The sequence below is a fragment of the Tamandua tetradactyla genome, chromosome 12 (genome assembly GCF_023851605.1).
Source record: "Tamandua tetradactyla isolate mTamTet1 chromosome 12, mTamTet1.pri, whole genome shotgun sequence".
Lineage (NCBI taxonomy): Eukaryota > Metazoa > Chordata > Mammalia > Pilosa > Myrmecophagidae > Tamandua > Tamandua tetradactyla.
The window spans coordinates 7,547,447-7,566,811 of NC_135338.1; the positions used below are offsets into that span (position 1 = coordinate 7,547,447).

General features: G+C 38.5%; 1 protein-coding gene across 4 annotated transcripts in view; it reads left to right on the forward strand.

Annotated features, from left to right (window-relative positions):
* Nucleotides 1–19,365, forward strand: part of ARMH4 (armadillo like helical domain containing 4) — a 170,491-nt gene that overhangs the window by 46,163 nt on the left and 104,963 nt on the right. For 2 of the 4 annotated variants that reach the window (XM_077122530.1, XM_077122528.1), the window contains one exon: nt 9,777–10,031. The exons of the other annotated variants lie outside the window; for them this stretch is intronic. In XM_077122530.1, coding sequence (XP_076978645.1) covers nt 9,777–10,031 — 255 coding nt within the window. The remainder of the gene's footprint in view (nt 1–9,776; nt 10,032–19,365) is intronic. 4 annotated transcript variants of the gene reach the window in all.

Consider the following 19,365-nt stretch of genomic DNA (forward strand, 5'->3'; position numbering starts at 1 on the left):
ATTCTCTGATGGCTGTGCAATTAAGTCAGGAATTAATAATAAAAGAGATAAATTGCCTTATACTTTTGAAAATTCAAAAACGTACTTCGTAATAACATGTATCAAAGAAGAAATAAAGAGAATAGAAATATTTAGAACTGAGTCATGGTGAAAATATTGTATCAAAACTTGTGAAATGAAGATATAAAGGGGTAGATAAAAGGAAATGTTTTAGCCTTTAAAGCTTCTGTTATAAAAGAAGAAAGACTGAAAATTAATGAGTGAGGCAGTCTCCACCTTAGGTTATAAAATAAAATAGAAGAAACTCAAAGAAAATTGAAGAAATTAAGTAATACAAATAAAATTTCATTATTTCGTTTTTCCATATCTTTAATTCAGAACAACTTGAAATTTTTTTTGTATAATTTATATGGAATAGCAAAGCTCAAGAAATAGCCAATGCATGCTATTGGAGAATAAATTGGAGTAAGCAGACACTTGCCCTAGCAGATATGAAGACTTGTGAAGCTTTCACCATAGCTTTATATATTCATATAATGTGGTCATAGACAGGATATTCAAATAGCTAGTGGAACAGAAGAGAGAGCATGGAAACAGACACTGAAGGGTCCTTGAATATTACAGAGATGGAACTGGAGGGCAGTGGAGGAAACTTTTTTTATTTATAATTCTGGGACAATTGGTTGCCTATATAGAAAAAAATTAAATCAGATCCTGATATTATGCATTACACAAACATCCATTCCATATGTTTTAAAGACAAATGTGGCAGACAAAATCTGATACCTTGAGAATAATCATAGGAGAGTATCTTTCTGACTTAATATCTTTTTTGATATGACATAAAACTGTTAGCCGTAAAAAGGATAGATAAACCGATAACTTAAGCTACATTAAAACAACAGTATCTTTTGGAAAAAAGACACTATAAATAATGTGGAAATACAACTCCTAAATCAAGAGAAGATATTTGTAATTCATATAACTGACGAGGGATTGGAGTTGAGGATATAAAGAATTTAAAAAAATCAATAGGAAAAGGGCAGACAGCCCAATGGATTATAAACATATGAAAAGGTATTCAACCTCACTACTACTTAGGGAAATACAAATTACATTGACAATGACTTATCATTTACACACAGTGGATTGAAAAACATTATTTGAGATGGTTGGTAAAGATGTGACACTAAAGAAATTTATCTAGATGTTAGCTAGGAAGTTGAACACTTGTATTCCTTTTAATCCAGCATTTCCACTTTTGGAAATACATTCTGGGGAAACTCTTGAACAGATACTCTAGAAATCATATATATGAATGCTCATAGAAGCACCATTCATAATAGCAAAAAATAATTGATACAACAAAATAACTCAAATGTTTATTGACATGAAATTAACTAAATTGAAACATATTTGCATAATGGAAAACATCAGTGAAAACTAACAAACCAGTATTTTTTTTACAACAACATGTATGAAACTTAAAAACATAATTTTGAATGGCAAAAACCCAAGTCCCAGAATATAATATTCATTATTTTTTATGAGATTAAGGGGATTAATGCATACAGAGGCAACAGTCTCATTAGTATTCCAAGTTGAACGGTGAGTTTTTGGGGATTCATTTTATTATTAGGCTTAAAAAGATACATATGGTGTGTATACTATACCCTAATATCACATGATAAAAATGTAAAAGCACTGTAGTTGGTGGTAACACTTTAGATTCTATAAATTCTTAATCCGTTTAACAATGAGAGTTGCTGGATTTCGTAGGAAGTTCAGAACTTTTGGGTTTTACTGGCCCCTTCTGATCCTGGAGAGCCATCTGCTGGAGAGTCACTTCATATCCTCAAGGCAAGTCTAATTTCTTCTTTTCCAGGTTTTGTGCCCAATTTGATGCCCACATTAAAAAGAAAAAAATATATACGTGCATGAAAAGCAATACCATTCACAGTGCTTCAGTTGCCCTTTAGGTGGCAAAGCCATTCTGTCCACGGTGGCTTTTTATTCTATCGGTGGAGTAGTTCCGAGGAAAAAGCATGACGACAAATGTTTCTTCTTTTAGAAATGGTGCCACGGGTTTGTGTCAGGGCCTTTCCTTTCAGAGGGAAGTGGGAGAGAGAGTGATACATGCGCAGTCGGTCTTTGCCCAGCAAAGCTACCTGTTTCCTTTCATGGAATCCTTCCCCTTCTTGGCGAGCTCTAATGTGTGTACCTTGCATTTAGTCTTAAATTGCGTAAAGAGAAAGGATACTGGACAGAAAGGTCTGGCATTTGCAAAGGATTCTGGTAAGAGAGGTCTGGCATTTAAAACTAATGAGTAAATAGGCAAGCGGTAAAGATCCAAAGTAATCATTGCCACTTCAAAGAGAGGGAAGGTACAGGCGAGATCCGATTCTCGACAGCCAAGGAGATGTTGGGGAACAGGAATTACCTCTTTGGTTCTTCTTCCTCCCGATTTGGGATGACACATCCTCAATCAAGGGTTCTTTGTCCTTCGACTCATTAGAAACTCTCGGTCCGCTAGCTGTTTCTCTCAATTCCTGTGGAACTCTAAAAATGTCTAAGCTGTGATAAAAATGGAATTAGAGAAACTGAGCACCTTTGGAGGGAAACACCTATTCAGTGGCAAGTGGGCTTTGTGGCAGAGTGCAGCTAACACAGGCCAGAACCACACGGCAGGTTTTCTTCCATATTTTCTACTGATTTTTATTATTTTTTTAACTTACTTTTGCCTTAAGATTTTTTTTTTATTATATAACAGATATACAACACAGAGTTTCCCATTTTAACCACTTTCGGGTGTATAGTTCAGTGATACTAATTACATTTACAATATTGTGCAAACATCATGGCCATCCATTATCAAAGCTTTTCATCTCCCCGAACAGAAACTCTGTGCCCATTAAAGCAATAACTCTCCATTCCCTCCCCTTCACTCCAGCCCCTGATAACCTGTAATCTGCTTTCTGTTTCTATATATTTGCTTATTCTAAGTATTTTCTATAGGTGGAATCATATCGTCTTTTTGTGTCTGGCTTATTTCACACTTTATGATATCTTTAAGATTCTTCCACATTGTCATATGTATCAGAACTTCATTCCTTCTTACTATTGAATAAATTCCATTGTATTTATATGTCACATTCACATTTTGTTTATCCATTCATCTGTTGATGGACACTTGGTTGCTTCCACCTTTTGACAATTGTGAATAATGCTGCTATGAGCATTGTTGTATTCTGTTGATTTTTTTCTCATCACATGTATTTTTTTTGTTTTTTTTAACTTTTTAAAAATTGTTAAATATGACATATATACAAAAGCAATAAGTTTCTATGTACATTTTAACAAGTAGTTATAGATTTTAAAGTTTGGCATGGGTTATAGTATTTGACATTTCAGTTTTAATTAACGTTGATGTTAATTAAATCAGATATTGAACTGTGTCCTATTCCCTGTTACGTGCTCAGCTGTCTACACTTTGGACACCTCAGTTAAGTTTTTGACACATAACTTGATTTTTGCACTTAGAAGTGTCAGAATTTATGACAGTGGACATGCTAGCTAGCAATTGCATCAGCTCAACCCCAAGTAACTCCATCTTTGTTAAGAACCCTGTGGAAAATCCATTGGTTTCATGGCCAGCATTCTCAGTCAATGCCTGATTGTGCAACCTGAAATCAATGGATACCCTGAACATTCAGGGAGATGTTGATTCAACAGGAGTTAAAAGGCAATTTTGCATAGCATGTATCATATATTTGGGAGAGGGAACAGTGCACTGTGGTGGGAAGATCTGGCCTGCCAATGGAGATGGCTACTCTGAAATGATTACAGCCCCCCACCCACCTTTGCTGTTAGTGTTACTACTATTTTTTAGTATCATGAAGTAATCTGCATCAAGCCAACCTGGGAAAAAGTAGCCTCAGTTCAAGGATGCACTTTCAATTCCAGGTGAACAACTTGAAGGAACTACTAAAGTTGGACTCTCTGAGCCTTCCCTTCCTGGGTTTCAGTGTTTTTTTAGGGATTTTCAAGACAAACACAACTTCAAGTCTTTTGAGCATTGTCACTGGATGTTGATTTATGAGGTGTATCTGCTCCTGCTTCCTGTCATCTTTGTGTTGAAAAAGTGCATATTTTTCCCTTGACCCAAATCCTTATTTGGGATTCAAAACAACTAAAATTAATTTTGGGATTTCCTTAAAAAATTGAAAAATTTGGAAAACATTATCCTATAATTTTTTAAAACTTTTAAAATTGTAAAGTATAACATATATACAAAGCAAAGAAATAAAAAAGCAATAGTTTTCAGAGCACTCTTCAACAAGCAGTTACAGTACAGATCCCAGAGTTTGTCATGGGCTACTATATGCTCATCTCAGATTTTTTCTTCCAGTTGCTCCAGAATATAGGAGGCTAGAAGGCTTAAATATTTTTTTATCATCACAAACAATTTTTTTCCTTCTTTTTTTTTGTGAAAAGTAACATAAATACAAAAAGTTATAAATTTCAAAGCACAACAGCACAATTAGTTGTAGAACAAATTTCAAACTTTGACATGGGTTACAATTTCACAATCTTAGGTTTTTACTCTAGCTACTCTAAAATACTGGAGACTAAAAGAGGTATCAATTTAATGATTCAACATTCATATTCATTTGTTAAGTCCTATCTTCTATGTATAACTCCACCATCACCTTTGATCTTTCCATACCTCTCTTTAGGGTGTTTGGGCTATGGCAATTCTAAATTTTTGATATTGGAAGGGTCCTATAACTTTTAAAATAACTCAGTGTTATTTGAATGATTTGTTCCTTTGGTTTTAGTTCTTTGGAAGTAGGGATCCTGTTGTTTTTGGCACAGTTTTATTTGCCAAATATTTATTGCATATCATTGTCCTTTGTGCTCAGAGGTGTTCATGACATCATTATTTTTCATGGGTGTAATAGTTGAAAGTGGTTGAAATACAGACGGCTTTCTCTTCAGTTTTTTATGAATGGAAAATGAATGCTTAGAACCTTAGTTTATTTTGCATTAGTTGGTCTTACATCATGCTTTTCTGCTTGTTGCATGGCTACTCAGAGGAATGTTATGCTAATTGTTGGTTAAATTTTACTCTGTGATTTCTATAGGTTTGGCTACTTGTTAAAAACGTGCATCTCTGTCATTATTCATGCTCTCACTCATTAGTTCACTCATTCACACGTATTTATTGATCTCTGCTGATTGTGAAGTGCTGTGCTAGTCATTGGTGATACAACAGAGAACAAGACTATCTTTCCTATATTCACTAGCTTTCCATCTCTTTGATCTGGCTGCTATATATTATTTTGCTAATATGAGGATAAGTGATTGTTCTATTTGCTAGCTGCAGGAATGTTATATACCAGAAACAGAACCACTTTTAAAAGGGGGAATGTATTAAGTTTCAAGTCTACAGTTCTAAGGCCTGTGAAAATGTCCCAACTAAAGCAAGGCTATAGAAATGTCCAATCTAAGGTATCCAGGTAAAGAGACCTTGCTTCAAGAATGCCAATGAAGTTCAGAATTTCTCTCTCAACTGGAAAAACACATGGCAAACATGGTGGCATCTGCTAGTTTTCTCTTCCGGCTTCTCATTCATGAAGCTCCCCCTGGGGTGTTTTCCTTCTGCATCTCCAAAGGTCTCTGGCTGCACAGGCTCTGTACCTCTTTCCAAAATGGTTCCCTCTTAAAGGGCTCCAGTAAGCAACCCCACCATGAATGGGTGGAGACACTTCTCCATGGAACTCATCTAATCAAAAGTTACCACCCACAATTGGGTGGGTCACATCTCCATGGATAGTTAAAAAGCTCCCACCCAGTAATATTGAATGAAGATTAAAGGACATGGCTTTTCTGGGGTCCACAAATTCAAACCAGCGCAGTGATGAAACATTTTTTGTTATTGTTCTGTATTAATAGTTAATGTTTCACTGGCAGTTGCAACAGGGTACAGATGTCATACTACTAAAGATATTTAACAGCTTCAAAATTATTGTAGGCTCCTAAAAAATCCAAGAATATTCACTGGCAGAAAGTGGTGATGAAAGAATATGGTTAGACTAAAAATCAAGGCTAGATTTCTTATAAGACCTGTCTTTCTCTCATCCTCTATACACAACATTTCCTTTTTTTATAGCAACCATCTTAGGCTTCTATGATTTTTCAAATATTAAAAGTAACAAATACAATTTTTAAGTCACTTTGTAGTGAAGGACAGAAGTTGGTGGAATAAGGAGAAGGTTTCTTGCCTTCATTCCACATATAAACCAGGATCCTTCTTTACTTTTCAGGTAAATTGTTGACTACTCAATAAGCTGTTTCTGGAAAGAATGCTTCTTAGTTTTATTGTCTGTCATGGAGAAAGACATCTCATGTTGGGCATTTCAGGAGAGGAAAAGTTGTATCTTAGTGGGTGAATGTGGAGAAACTTATTGAGACACTGATCCTAGAAATGTTCTCTGAATCATATCATGAAGGTAGCAACTTCCTTGTTGGTCTACACTTGTTTAGATGCAGCCCTCTCTCTGGGATGCAAAAGGATGGAGTAAGATGACTTCTGAGGTCCCTTTCAGTTTTTATAATTTTATGCTTTCAAGAAGAGGAATTAATGGAAGAAGTTGAGGACCAAGTGGAAGTTGTCCTAGGTGGGTGGTGGTGGCCAGAGGACAATTAGTCAGCAATGAATGGAAAACTCAGTGCTCAGAGCCCTGGCTTTGCCTTTACATGCTTGTGGGCAATTTTCACAATTATTCCATACTTCACAAACCTCTTAGGTTTGTGGGGAGGAAAGGGAACTAAAAGTGAATTTATGCCCTTTTTAGCTGATGACCCATTTCTGTCCACAAGAGGAAGGTCAGCAAAGCCCTCAGATAGTCCTCATGATCCCCAATGGTTATCCCTAAAACCCACTGACTGCATCACCTTTTCTCTGGCCAACTTCTTCCTCATGTTTTCTGTCCTTGACTTAGAAGTCCTTGTTCCATCTTTATAACCACTCCCTTCACACACAGTCAGCTAACTCTTTCCCTATTCCCTGAGCTCTCCTTGCAGAACTTGCCATGGTTAAATCTCTTTGCCTCCTCCACTCCATCCAGCACCCAAGGAACTGAATGTGCCTGAAGAAAATCACACAACCATCTGAACGGGTCTCACTTTAGATGTATGATCTCACATGTCCAGGGCCCACGGGACTGCCGTCAGCCCTACCTTATCTCCCTAGGTAATCCACTCGCCCACTCTCCAAGATGACTGTTTCACACATCCTCCTCCTGCCTCAAACGTCCAACATTTCTCCTGTCCTTTCCAACTTCTTATTTGATGGAGAAAAGAGAAGAAACAAGAAGATAACTTTCACACATTCCCACCACAAAATGTACCCACGTCACTACATCTGTGCCTGTTTTCTCTGCCTGTCCTGTTGCAGGGAGTGACGTATCTGAACCGCCCCATCCCCTTACCCACTGGATCCCATTCCCTCTTGAAGATAGCAAAGACGCTAGACTTATGCAGTGGCCACCATTGCGTGGCTCAGTTCTAAGAACTTTATGTATTAACTAACACAATTCTTAAACAACTCTTTGAGGTAAGAATAACACCTATTTTATAGATGAGGAAACTAAGGCATAGTGAAATTCAGTAACTTTTGAAATCACACAATCCTAGTAAATCTCTAGGGTTCCAGAGTTCAGGCCTGTAGCCAATATAAGATACCAGGTCTCTTGGGGCATGGCTACAGCAGCTATCCTCTCTCTCTCTCCTGGACCATCAATTTTTTCTCTCTCCCAGATCTGACCAATCAACTTACAAATTCTGGTATCTCCTATTTTAAAAACCTTACCTTAACTCTAGTCTCCCTCCAGCTATATTCTTATGTCCCTGTTCTTTTTCAGCTGAATTTCTTATAAGAGTTTTCTTATTTGCTGTTCTATTTCCCTTTTTCTGATTTTCTCTGGAACCACCCTCGTCTGACTTTTTGTCCCTCCTGTTCCACTGAAACACCTTTTATTAAACCCAGAAGGAATGTCAAAAGCTGAGGGAAATTCTCAGTCTCTTACTCAGCCTGGCTTCCATGACAACATGCCTCTGTGGTCACTCTCCTCTCTCCTTTGCTGACTCTTCCTCTGCTGGTCAGCCTTTAAATGTTGGATTGCCCAGGGTGTGGTTGCTGGACTGCTTCTCTTTCCATCTCCAATCTCCTCTTGGTAAGCCCAGCCAGTCCCAAGTTTTAAAATATTATTTCTATGTTGATGACTGTCAAATTTTTATCTCCAGCTCTGACCTTCCCTTAGACTTCCAACACTTCCATTTGGATGTTCTAGACATAGCCATCACACAATGTCTCAAAAAATTATTGATTTTTCTCCCGTTGTCAATATATGATATCATCCATGTCGTCTCTCAGGCCCCAGAGTTTATAATCAGTCTCAACCCATTTCTTCCTCCACATCCTACGTCACGTTTTCAGCAGAGCTCTACTTTCAAATTACACTCCAAATCTGACTCCCTCTCACCCCTTCTGAGACCACACCATCGGTCAAAGCGTCATCTCCTGTTCCTTGGGTCTGATACAGCCTCTTAATGTGTTTTCCTGCTTCCACCTTTGTCCTGGTATTCCTGTTCTCCACTCTGCAGCAAGAGTCATCCTTTGAAAATGTTAGATTGTATCTCTTGCACAAAGCCTTCCTACCTTCCTGTCAGGTTTGTAGTAAATTACAAAGGTTTATCTAGGCCTATAAATGTCCTTTGTGATCTGACCTCTGCCTGCCCTCCTACCTCATTTCCTGTTATTCTCTCCTTGAGTAGTTTTGTCCTCCCTTCTCCTTCTCCTCTCCAGCACCCAAGGAGAGCTCCCTGTTGCAGAAATGGGTGTGTTGACAGCCAAGGGAGAACAGAGAGAAAGCCTTTCATAAACTTTGCTCAGGGGCTTCAGGGGTGCATCCAGGCTGAAGGCGAGACCACAAAGTCTCCGCAGAAAACGAAGATTGGTGAAACGAAACGAAATCGGGGATCTTACGTCTGCTTAACCTATGGCACTTGAAGCACTGAGCTTGACACGTGATAAACATTAACTCTTAGAATGATGATAAGGAGGATATTTCACGTGCTGCCTTTCTGACTGTCCTTGATCAATATCCCCTTCCCAATCCCCTTTAGAATTGGTTCGAGAAAGTATTGAAGGCAGTGGTTTCCAGTTTCTTGGGTCAGTATTCCCTAAGGAGAACAGGTTTCCAAGAATGTTATTTGTGTACCCCTCACTTAACATTTTGCAAGTTCTGTTTGCTCATGTGGAAGGAGAATTGAGTGAAAACCATGCCAAAATAATGAATTGTCTTGTTTAGTAATGTGAGATCCAGAGGGATTGGGACAGCTCCTTTCAAGTTCTTTTCATATTTCAGCTTTGTAACTGTTAAGTCTTTAATGATCTCCAGAAAGAAGGAAGGAACTATTTCTTAACCTCTTAAATATGACTTCAGTAACAACTCACATTACCCGAACTTTGGCTCCCAATAAGCATGATATGTGATATCTCATAAGGGTGATTTTAAGAATTTAAAACGTAAGGTCTTTTGTGGGTGCATAGTGCTGCAAATCTCGTATTGCCCAACTTTGGCCATAATATTTGTTTTAAAAGGTCAAGCATGATTATTTCTTCAGAGGATTTCAAGAGGCTCGTGTGTTTGAGTAGTTGCTATGCACTTGCTACCCTTCTTCATGCTTCTCTCTCATGCCTTTTTGTCCAGAGGGAGAGGATGAAGATGAGGAGGATGAGGAGGAGGAAGATGAAGACGAGGAGGACGAGGAGGAAGAAGAGGGAGATAAAGAGGCGGACTCCCTGGATGAGAGCTTGGATGGTGACACTGAGCTGCCTGGGTTTACTCTCCCTGGCCTCACATCCCAGGAGCCTGGCTTGGAGTTGGGAGACCTGAACCCCTTGGAAGGGGCCACCTACCGAGTCCCAGATGCCATCGAGTGGGAGCAGCAGAGTCGGGGTCTAGGTAAGAGTCTTCTGGGTTTCTTTCCCTCCTTCCTTCCCTTCCCTCCTTTTATTTTTTTAAGGTAACAGCTTTCTTGGGTCACTCTTCCCTAAGGAGAACAGGTTTCCAAGAATGTTATTTGCGTCCCCCTCACTTAACCTTTTGCAAGTTCTATTTGCTCATGTGGAAGGAGAATTTTTTTATTTTTTAAGAGAACAGCTTTCCCCGGCATCGATCAGGGGGAAAAATGGATTTTTTGTGTATGTTTGTGAGTGGTTTGTTCAGGAAAGATACATTATTTCTTTAATATGTCTGAATTTATTCTCATACATAGCCAGGTTTGATACATCTCCAGACTACCGATTAAGAACAGGTTATCTGATTTTTGGAAGGAATTCCATCTGGCCTTCCCAGATGAAAGACAGTTGTAGGCTTTAGGAGAACGTCCAAACGGAGAGATATGTGTAACCAGAAGCAGTGCAAACGGACTGCAGCTATAAAACGAATATGCTTTGATGTTTCTCTAAATAAATTTCTAATTTATTTAGAAATTATTCCCTGGTTTCTGGGTGAACATTCGGGTGGTCCCATGATTTTCTGTTTGTTTTATGGTTGTATTACATTGTCAAAGAGTGTCTCAGTTCTGCAGATTGTCCAGACAACTCCATACTTACTTTCCCATGTGCATGGCCTGCAGTTGCAGTGACAGATTCCTAGAATGCAGACTACCCCCAACTCACACTCTGTCCTTTTACCAGCAGGGTGGCTCCCCAGCCAGTTTATTTCCTCTTGTTTTTTTAAGGGGAGATCAATACGTATTAAGTTCTGAGTGGTTCTTTGAGACTTCATTCTCTTGACCTGAGGTGAAGTGACCTGTTTTCCAAAGAAATCCCCTGTCTAAAATTCTTAATTTTTAAAAGTTTAGGTTCTTTTATGTCTTCAGTTTAGCAGAGGTTAGATTTAAGAGTTATATAACCACTTCTGTGATATTTCATTGAAAAATTGGATGTTGGTTTAGGACTCAAATTTGTACCTAGTGTATCTTGATGCTTCAATTTAGACTTTAATTTTAGAATCCAATTACATAAGATTTATCAAAGATCCTTCCCCTCTCATTACTGAAAATTCTATTTTAGATCAGCTGTGCCAAAGGGTGACTACATAAAAGCAATCATGGAATGGGATCATCGTAGCTTCTTTGAAGTGCATGCTTGTGCAATTTTAAAACAAGCTCTTTTTTTTTAAAAGCTCAAACTGGAATTGGTAAAACTTTGGAAGGTTTGCAGTCTAAGCAGGAATCCTTTTCCTAATCTCTGGTACTAAAGAATTATTCATGAGCATGCACTCTTCCTTTATAGAGTTCTCTGATGGGTGTGTTCTCTGGATTTGATTAATTAGTTAATCCAACAAGCCTAATTGATCACCTACTATGTTTCTGCTCTTTGTAAAGTCATATAGATAAACAATGCAGTGCAATCTCTTAATTAAGGCTGAGTTCATTTCCCAAAGGTTTCAGTGGATGGTAGGTGAATTATATGATAAAAGTAGGTTATAGAAAGGCAGAGTGGAAATGTAGAAAAGAGCTGTTTAAATTAACTTGGGGGTGTTCTGAGCTGTTGATTGTGGGATATATATACAATTTGCTACATAGGGAGTTGGTTTGTCATCTGTGAATATTTGCAGGTAACTTGAGGGACTGTAGATCACAGAAAAAGATACGAAGGTTATGGTTCAAGGTTGAAATGATCATTTGGAATATGGTCTTACCATGCTCCTCTACGCCAATTTACCACTGAATAAGAAAATTAAAAAGAGAAACAACTTCATTAAAGAACATAGCACATACAATAAACTGCATCCATTTAAAGCATGCAGTTTGATGGTTTCGGTAGTTGTATATGCCTGTACAACCTCCATCACAATCAAGATGCAGAACACTTCTATCACCTCCCAGTGATTTCTTGTGACCCTTACAGGCCATCCCAGCCTCAAGAAACCACTAACCTGCATTTGTCACTGTGTATTAGTTTCCATTTTCTACAATTTTATATAAATGAGACCATACAGTGTGTACGTTTTTGTGTCTGCTTCTTTCACTTGGCATAATGATTTTGCTGTTCATTCACGTTGTTGCATCTATCTGTAGTTCGTTCCTTTTTATTGCTGAGTAGCATTTAATTGTGTGGATATACAACAGTGTATTTATCCCGTCTCTTGTTCATGAACATTTGGGTTGTTTTCAATTTTCAGCCAATAGCAGTTAAGTCTTTTTAAACTTTTTTTTATTGTATAATATAACATATATACAAAGCAAAGAAAGAAAAAAGCAACAGTTTTCTGAGCACTCTTCAGCAAGTACTTACAGGACAGATCCCAGGGTTTGTCATGGGCTACCCAACATGAACCTCTCAGATTTTTCCTTCTAGCTGCTCCACAGTCTAGGAGGCTAGAAGTAATACTTTTTTTTTATCACCACAATTGACTTTTTTTTCTTTTTTGTGAAAAATAACATACATACAAAAAAGTAGTAAATTTCAAATTTTCAAGCTATGCCAATGTTTTAACCACCTCCTATTCACCTTGATGGTGAGAATAGGATCCCTGCCCTAGGGTTATGGGAATGGACAAAGACATGACGCTTGACACTGGACAGATGAGAGTGACAGCAATTAATTGATTACATATACTGAGAGTCTGGATGTTCTGGTTTGCTAGCTGCTGGAATGCAATATACCAGAAACAGAATGCCTTTTAAAAAGGGAATTTAATGAGTTGCTAGTTACAGTTTTAAGGCCGAGACAATGTCCCAATTAAAACAAGTCTATAGAAATGTCCAATCAAAGGCATCCAGGGGAAGATACCTCGGCTAAAGAAGGCCGATGAAGTTCAGGGTTTCTCTCTCAAGTGAGAAGGCATATGGAGAACACAGTCAGGGCTTCTCTCTCAGCTGGAAGGGCACATGGTGAACACGATCAGGGTTCCTCTCTTATCTGGAACGGCACATGGCAAACACGGTGTCGTCTGCTAGCTTTTTCTCCTGGCTTCCTGTTTCATGAAGCTCCCTGGGAGGTGTTTTCCTTCTTCATCTCCAAAGGTCGCTGGCTGGTGGACTCTGCTTCTCGTGGCTGTGTTGTTCTGCTCTGCTCTCTCTGAATGGCTTTCACTCTCCAAAATGTTTCCTCTTTTATAGGACTCCAGAAACTTATCAAGACCCACCCCAATGGGTGGAGACATGTCGTCCCCTAACCCAGTCATCTCCAGGGAGAGGATCTGATTCCAATTTCAAACAAACAGTATTGAATAGGGATTATTCTGCCTTTACGAAATGGAATTTTGATTAAAACATGGCTTTTCAAGGGTCTGTACATCCTTTCAGACCAACGCACTGGGAGAGGGGGACACTGTTTGCCAGGGAGGGCCACGCGTGGGCTGCACTTGGGAGCAGAGTGGACAAGCAGCACTGTGGGAAGCAGGCTGTGCAGTATCGAGAGGGTGAGGCGACCCCAGATTCCCGTGGGAGGACGTGATTGGCTTGTTTGAATAATGCTGTGGGCTGGCGGGGAAAGGAAGAACCTCACTCAGGAATCACAGAAACTGTTCCTGGTTCCCTTGATAAACAGAGTTGTTTGGCCAGGAGACCTCATCCATAGGAGCAGAGTGGGGAGGGGAACTTGTGGTAAGGCCATTTGAGACCTTTTCTGTTCCACCAGATGCCACAGCAGCACATAATATTGGGTGTTAATTTTAGGCCTCGTACTGCAGTCGAGCTTGAGGCTCAGGCCAACTAGCTCGGTCATTCCTCTTCGTCTCCCTCCTGCTCCCTGCTCCCATGTGCTGCTCAGGTTTCTTAAATTAGTGATCCAATTTAGTGATGTATTATGCTTTTTTTTTTTTTTGGTATGCTATATGGCGGGGTCACATTTCATTATTTTTCCATGTGAGTAACCTGTTATTGCAGCACCATTTGTTGAATTTTGCTTTCGTCGCTTTTTTTTTTATTGCTTGTTTTGGTTGATTGTTTGTTTTTTGGGGAAAGTGCATGGGCCAGGATTCGAACCCAGGTCTTCCACATGGCAGGCAAGAAGTCTGCCACGGAACTACCCTTACACCCCCTGTGTTATGCTTTTAAAAGTGATTTACTCAACTCTTGAGTTGTGTCAGATTTTTTCTTATTATAATAAGTTACTATTTTCTTACCTTTTATTGTCCTAAACTTTTGCTGTCACTTTTCTCTATAAATGCATTTTGTCAACGTGCTTTTAGCATTGTGGAACCAAAACAAGCTGTTCCAACTCTTTTCCCTATTACGGGAAGATTGTGTTTGAGCTCTGTCTTGGTCTAGCATTTTATTAGCTCAGAAATGTTTTCTTGGAGGAACAGAAGTATCTCCTAGTACCAATAACCCCAAACCAATAAAACTTCTGGATCAATATTAATAGATACAGTTTCATAAATACCTTCAGGTGATGTGGCATAAAGGAAAATCTCCCCTATTTGTGATGGATTATTTGGTAGGTAAATCATGGTTTCCCAAGGATACCCATGTCCTAATCTTCAGAACCTTCACCAAAGAAGATGTTACCTTCATGGCAAGAGGGACTTGGCTGGTGTGTTGAAGTTAAGGATTTTGAGATGGGGAGGTTTTCCTGGATTATTTAGGTGGCATCGGTATAAACACAAGGGTTCTTAAAAGAGGGAGACAGGAGTCACAGAAGGAGACATGATGGTGGAAGCAGAGGCTGGAGTGAGGTGGCTGTGAGCCAAGGAATGCAGGAAGCCTCTAGAAACTGGAAAAGGCCAAGCAGTGGATTGTCCCCTAAAGTCTCCAGAAAGGATGCAGCCTTGTTGACACCTTGATTTTAGCCCTGGAAAGCCCATTTCAGAATGGCCTTCAGAACTGCAAGTAATACATTTGTGTTGTTTTAAGCCACAAGGTTTGTTACACCAGCACTAGAAACTAACACGTATTTTAATGACAATTTCATGAGCAGTGTCATTTCAGAAAGTAGAACTACATGGTAGTTGCAGTCAACATGTGAGTGTTGAAAAATTAAGTGTAGTTTTTTCTTAATGAATCAATAAAAACGCAAAAATAGAGATCCTTTAAAAAAAGAAATCTTATTTAATGTAACACTTTAATCAGCCACTCACTTTATTCCTATTTTAAATGGGTTATTTATAGCTTATCACATCCTATTTTACAGTGTGAATGGTATCCCAACGCAAATGCTAAACCTCATATCAACTTTTTAAAATAAGCAGATTGAAGTGGGTAGTTGAATTGGCTAAAAATAACACAAACTCTTTGAATAGATTATGCTGTAAAGCAACAGGAACAGAAAACTTAGATGACTTCCTAAGATAAAGCAGACGAATCATGGCCTCAAATTACCAGAATTGATGTTTTCTGCACTGTTACATACACATCGCCTCTAAAGCTTTGGAGGGGGAGAGCTGGGTGTATCTTGCTGTAAGAAAGTGTGACTGTGGAGCGGACGGTGTTTTGTTGGTATAGAGGGAATCAGGAATGAAACTTCCATGTTAAGGATGTGGTGGATTGATTGGCAAAATGCGAGGAGCCTGTAGGACTCTCTCTATTCACATATGCCGAGCCAACTTCTTTGAGTTTTTCAAATTTGTTGGCAGGAGCCTGTAGAGAGAACAGATATTATGACCCTCATCACTTCTTATCGTATTCTTCAGTTAATCCAAAATTATCCTTTTTAAAGTATAAAATCAATACGACCAAAGTTGAGTCAACCTATCTGTATTAATATTTAAACATTTATGGTATAATTGACACCTGGTGATCTTTTCCTTTTTGCTTTCTCTATGTGTTAGGATGCCTTCTGCTTCAGATGACAAATCCTAATTTAAATATGTTAAACAATAAAGAAATATGTTTTCTTTCAAAATAAGGAGACCACAGATAAAGCTTCTGAGTCAGTTAACTCAGCAGTTCAATTACCTTTAGTGACCCAAGTTCTTTCCATTTTGCTGCACTGTCATCCTTGACTGGTTGGCTCATATTCAAGGGGAATGTGATTACATAATTGATGAAATGGATGGGGAGAGGGAGGTATGTCAGTCATCTGACTTTCTACCTATGATTTCTGTATTCTTCACTCTTCTCTCTTAGCTGGTGTTTACCATGTTTCTTCTATTTTCTGGGAAATCTATAATCAGTGTAGTTAATGTGTTTATTTTGAATTTGATTCTTTAACATTTTTATTGTGAAATATAACATATATACAAAAAAGCAATAAATTTCAAAGTGCATTTTAAGAAGTAATTATAGAACAGATTTCAAAATTTAGCATGGCTACAGTTCCACAATTTCAGGTTTTTCCTTCTAGCTGCTCCAAGATAATGGAAACTAAAAAGAAATATCAATATAGTGATTCAGTAGTCATACTCATTGAATACGATTTTGAGTTCATGAGTTCTAGATGAGTGCCTGAGGGTGGCATTGGTCCATTTCTACTTTGGGGAGAGACCAATTTTGACCACTTTAGAATTGGGTTGATGTTCTACATGTATAAATCTTCCAAAAGGCCAACAGCTAGTTATGTGTAGATTTCTCATAGCTATTTCCACTTATTTCTACAGTCTGATTTATACATTGGAATTGGCTCTGTATTGAGGAAATGGAATATTTTTCTCTGGAGGTTTTATAAAAAAGATAAACAGTCAAGTAATGCGCTCTGATCAAGATGGCAAAGTGAGAAACTTCAAGGTTCCACCCCTCTACAGGATCTTTGAACAATCAGCAATAACTGACAGAAACATATTTCTCAAAGCTTCAGAAAACAATTAAATGAATGCAGTAACAGGGCAAGTGCTGAATCAAGAAAAAGTCTACTTGAAATTGGTCGGAGTAATAAAGAACAACTAGGGCAATATATAAGATTTTACAAAGGTTCCATGCACTTGTAGGTTCCAGAAACCTACAACCTCCAGATGGATCCCTGGAGGGAGATAAATCCTGAAACCTAGAGGGCCCAGCTCCTCCAGAACATCAGATAATCCCATCTCCCTACTCCAAAGTATTGACAGACTCTTCAAACATGAAAAATTAGAATGCCCATAGCCCAAATAGCCGTAACATGTGGTATAGAAAGATCAAAGGTGATGGTGGAGTTATACAGAGAAGGTAGGGTTTAACAAACAAATGTGATTGCTGAATCACTAAATGGATATCTCTTTTAGTCTCCGGTATCTTAGAGCAGCTTGAAGTAAAAACCTAAAATCATGGAATTGTAACCCATGCCAAACTCTGAAATCTGTTCTACAACAAATTGTTGTGCTGTGCTTTGAAATTTATTGCTTTATTGTATATGTTATTTTTCACAAAAAAGAAAAAAAAAGTCAATTGTGGTAAAAAATATTTAATCCTTTTACCTTCCTATATTCTGGAGCAGCTAGAAGGAAAACTCTGAGAGGACATATGGTAGCCTATGACAAACCCTGGGGTCTGCCCTATAACTGCTTGTTGAAGAGTGCTTTGAAAATTAATTGCTTTTTTATTACTTTGCTTTGTATATATGTTATACTATACAATAAAAAAGTAAAAAAAAAAAGTGGTCAGAAGTTCTGCTGTCCTTGCTGGCCCCTTACCCCTCACTGGCTCACCCCAGAGCTGTTCATGCTCCCAGAGCAGATCCCTCATCCTAGTTCCAGGGGGAGGAGAGTAACCCTCATGCACATACTTGGAGCATGTATGTCTGGTCCAGTGTGTCTGGTGATGGACTGAGGAACTCACCATCCCAGAACTTGCCCTGTGTGCAGAAGACAGATTGCTGAATTCTCCCCCCTACAGAAGGCTGTGTGAGAGCAGTCAAGTGACTGCCTGGGGCAAGGAATTGCTGGCTGTAGCATACATAGTGCCATGCCCAGGACCATGAGAAAACTGTTTCCTAAGGAAGAGGGGACATTTGTATCCGTGTCAATGGGGAATTCCTAGGGCCTCGTGTGCAAGACTAAGACAAAATACACATGCAGAAAGGACCAGGGAGGGACCTACACTTTGACCTGGAGCTATTCTCTAAACTCATTTTATGGATAGGCTGTGAAGGAGAGCAGTCACACAGGTCAATCTGCAAAGAGTTGAAAAAGTTTTTTTTTCCTTCTTTACTTTTACTTTATTTTTTTGTTGTTGGTTTCTGACATTCAAGGAAAGATCAGTCATAGCATTAGCTGGATATGAGTTTAAGGAACAGATGCCTTAGAGTCTAAATTCCAGTGATAAGATACTATAAAATATCAACATTTCCAGGTTTCAACAAAAGATTATGATACATACAAAGAAACAGGAGATAATGGCCCATGCAAAGAAAAAGATTAAAGTATTAGAAACCATCAATTAAGATGATCGGACTGATGGCCTCTAGAAAAAGACTTTTAAAATAATGGTCCTAAGTATGTTATAGAATAAAGGAAAATACGGACAAAGAACTAAAGGAAATCAGGAAAATGATAGATGAACACAAAGAGAATATCAATAAAGAAATGGTAATTGTGAAAAGGAGATATACAGAGCTCAAGACTACAGTATCAGAAATTTAAAATTCCTTAGAGGGGTCAAAAGAAAGATTGGAGTTGGCAGAAGAAAGAATAAGTGAACTTGAATATAAGACAGTTGAAGTCATCCACTCTGAGGAGCGAAAAGAGGACAGAAGAAAGGTAAGTGAATGGAGCCTGTGGGACACCATCAAGCAGACTAATATATATATGCCGTGGGAGTCCCAGAGGAGGAGAAAGTAAGAAAGGGGAGAGAAAACATTCAAAGAAATAATGGCTGAAAACTTCCCAGATTTAATGAATGACATGATTATATACATCCAAGATGCTCAATGAACTCCAAACAGTATAAACACAAATAGACACACACTTTGCCATGCTCTGGTTACAATGTTGAATGCCATAGATAAAGAAAAAGTTCTGAAAGCTGCAAGAGAGAAGTAATGGGTCACGCATAAGGGAGCCTCAGTATGATTAAGTACCAATATCTCATCGAAAAACGTGGTGGCAAGAAGGCAGTGGGAAGATATATTTAAAGTGTTGAAAGCAAAAAAATTGCCAACCAAGAATTTTATATCTGGCAAAACTGTCTTTCAAAAATGAGGAAAGAATTAAGATATCCCAGATAAACAAAAGCTGAGGGACTATGTCAGCACTGGAATGGCCCTACGAGAAATGGTAAAGGGAGTTTTGTTGGTTCAAAGAAAAAGACTACATAATTGACTGAAGCTGCCTGAAGAAATAAGATCTCTGGTAAAGATAATGACACAAATAAATATAAATACCAGTGCCATTGCATCTTTAAATTGTTATTCCACTTTTTACTTCCTACAGA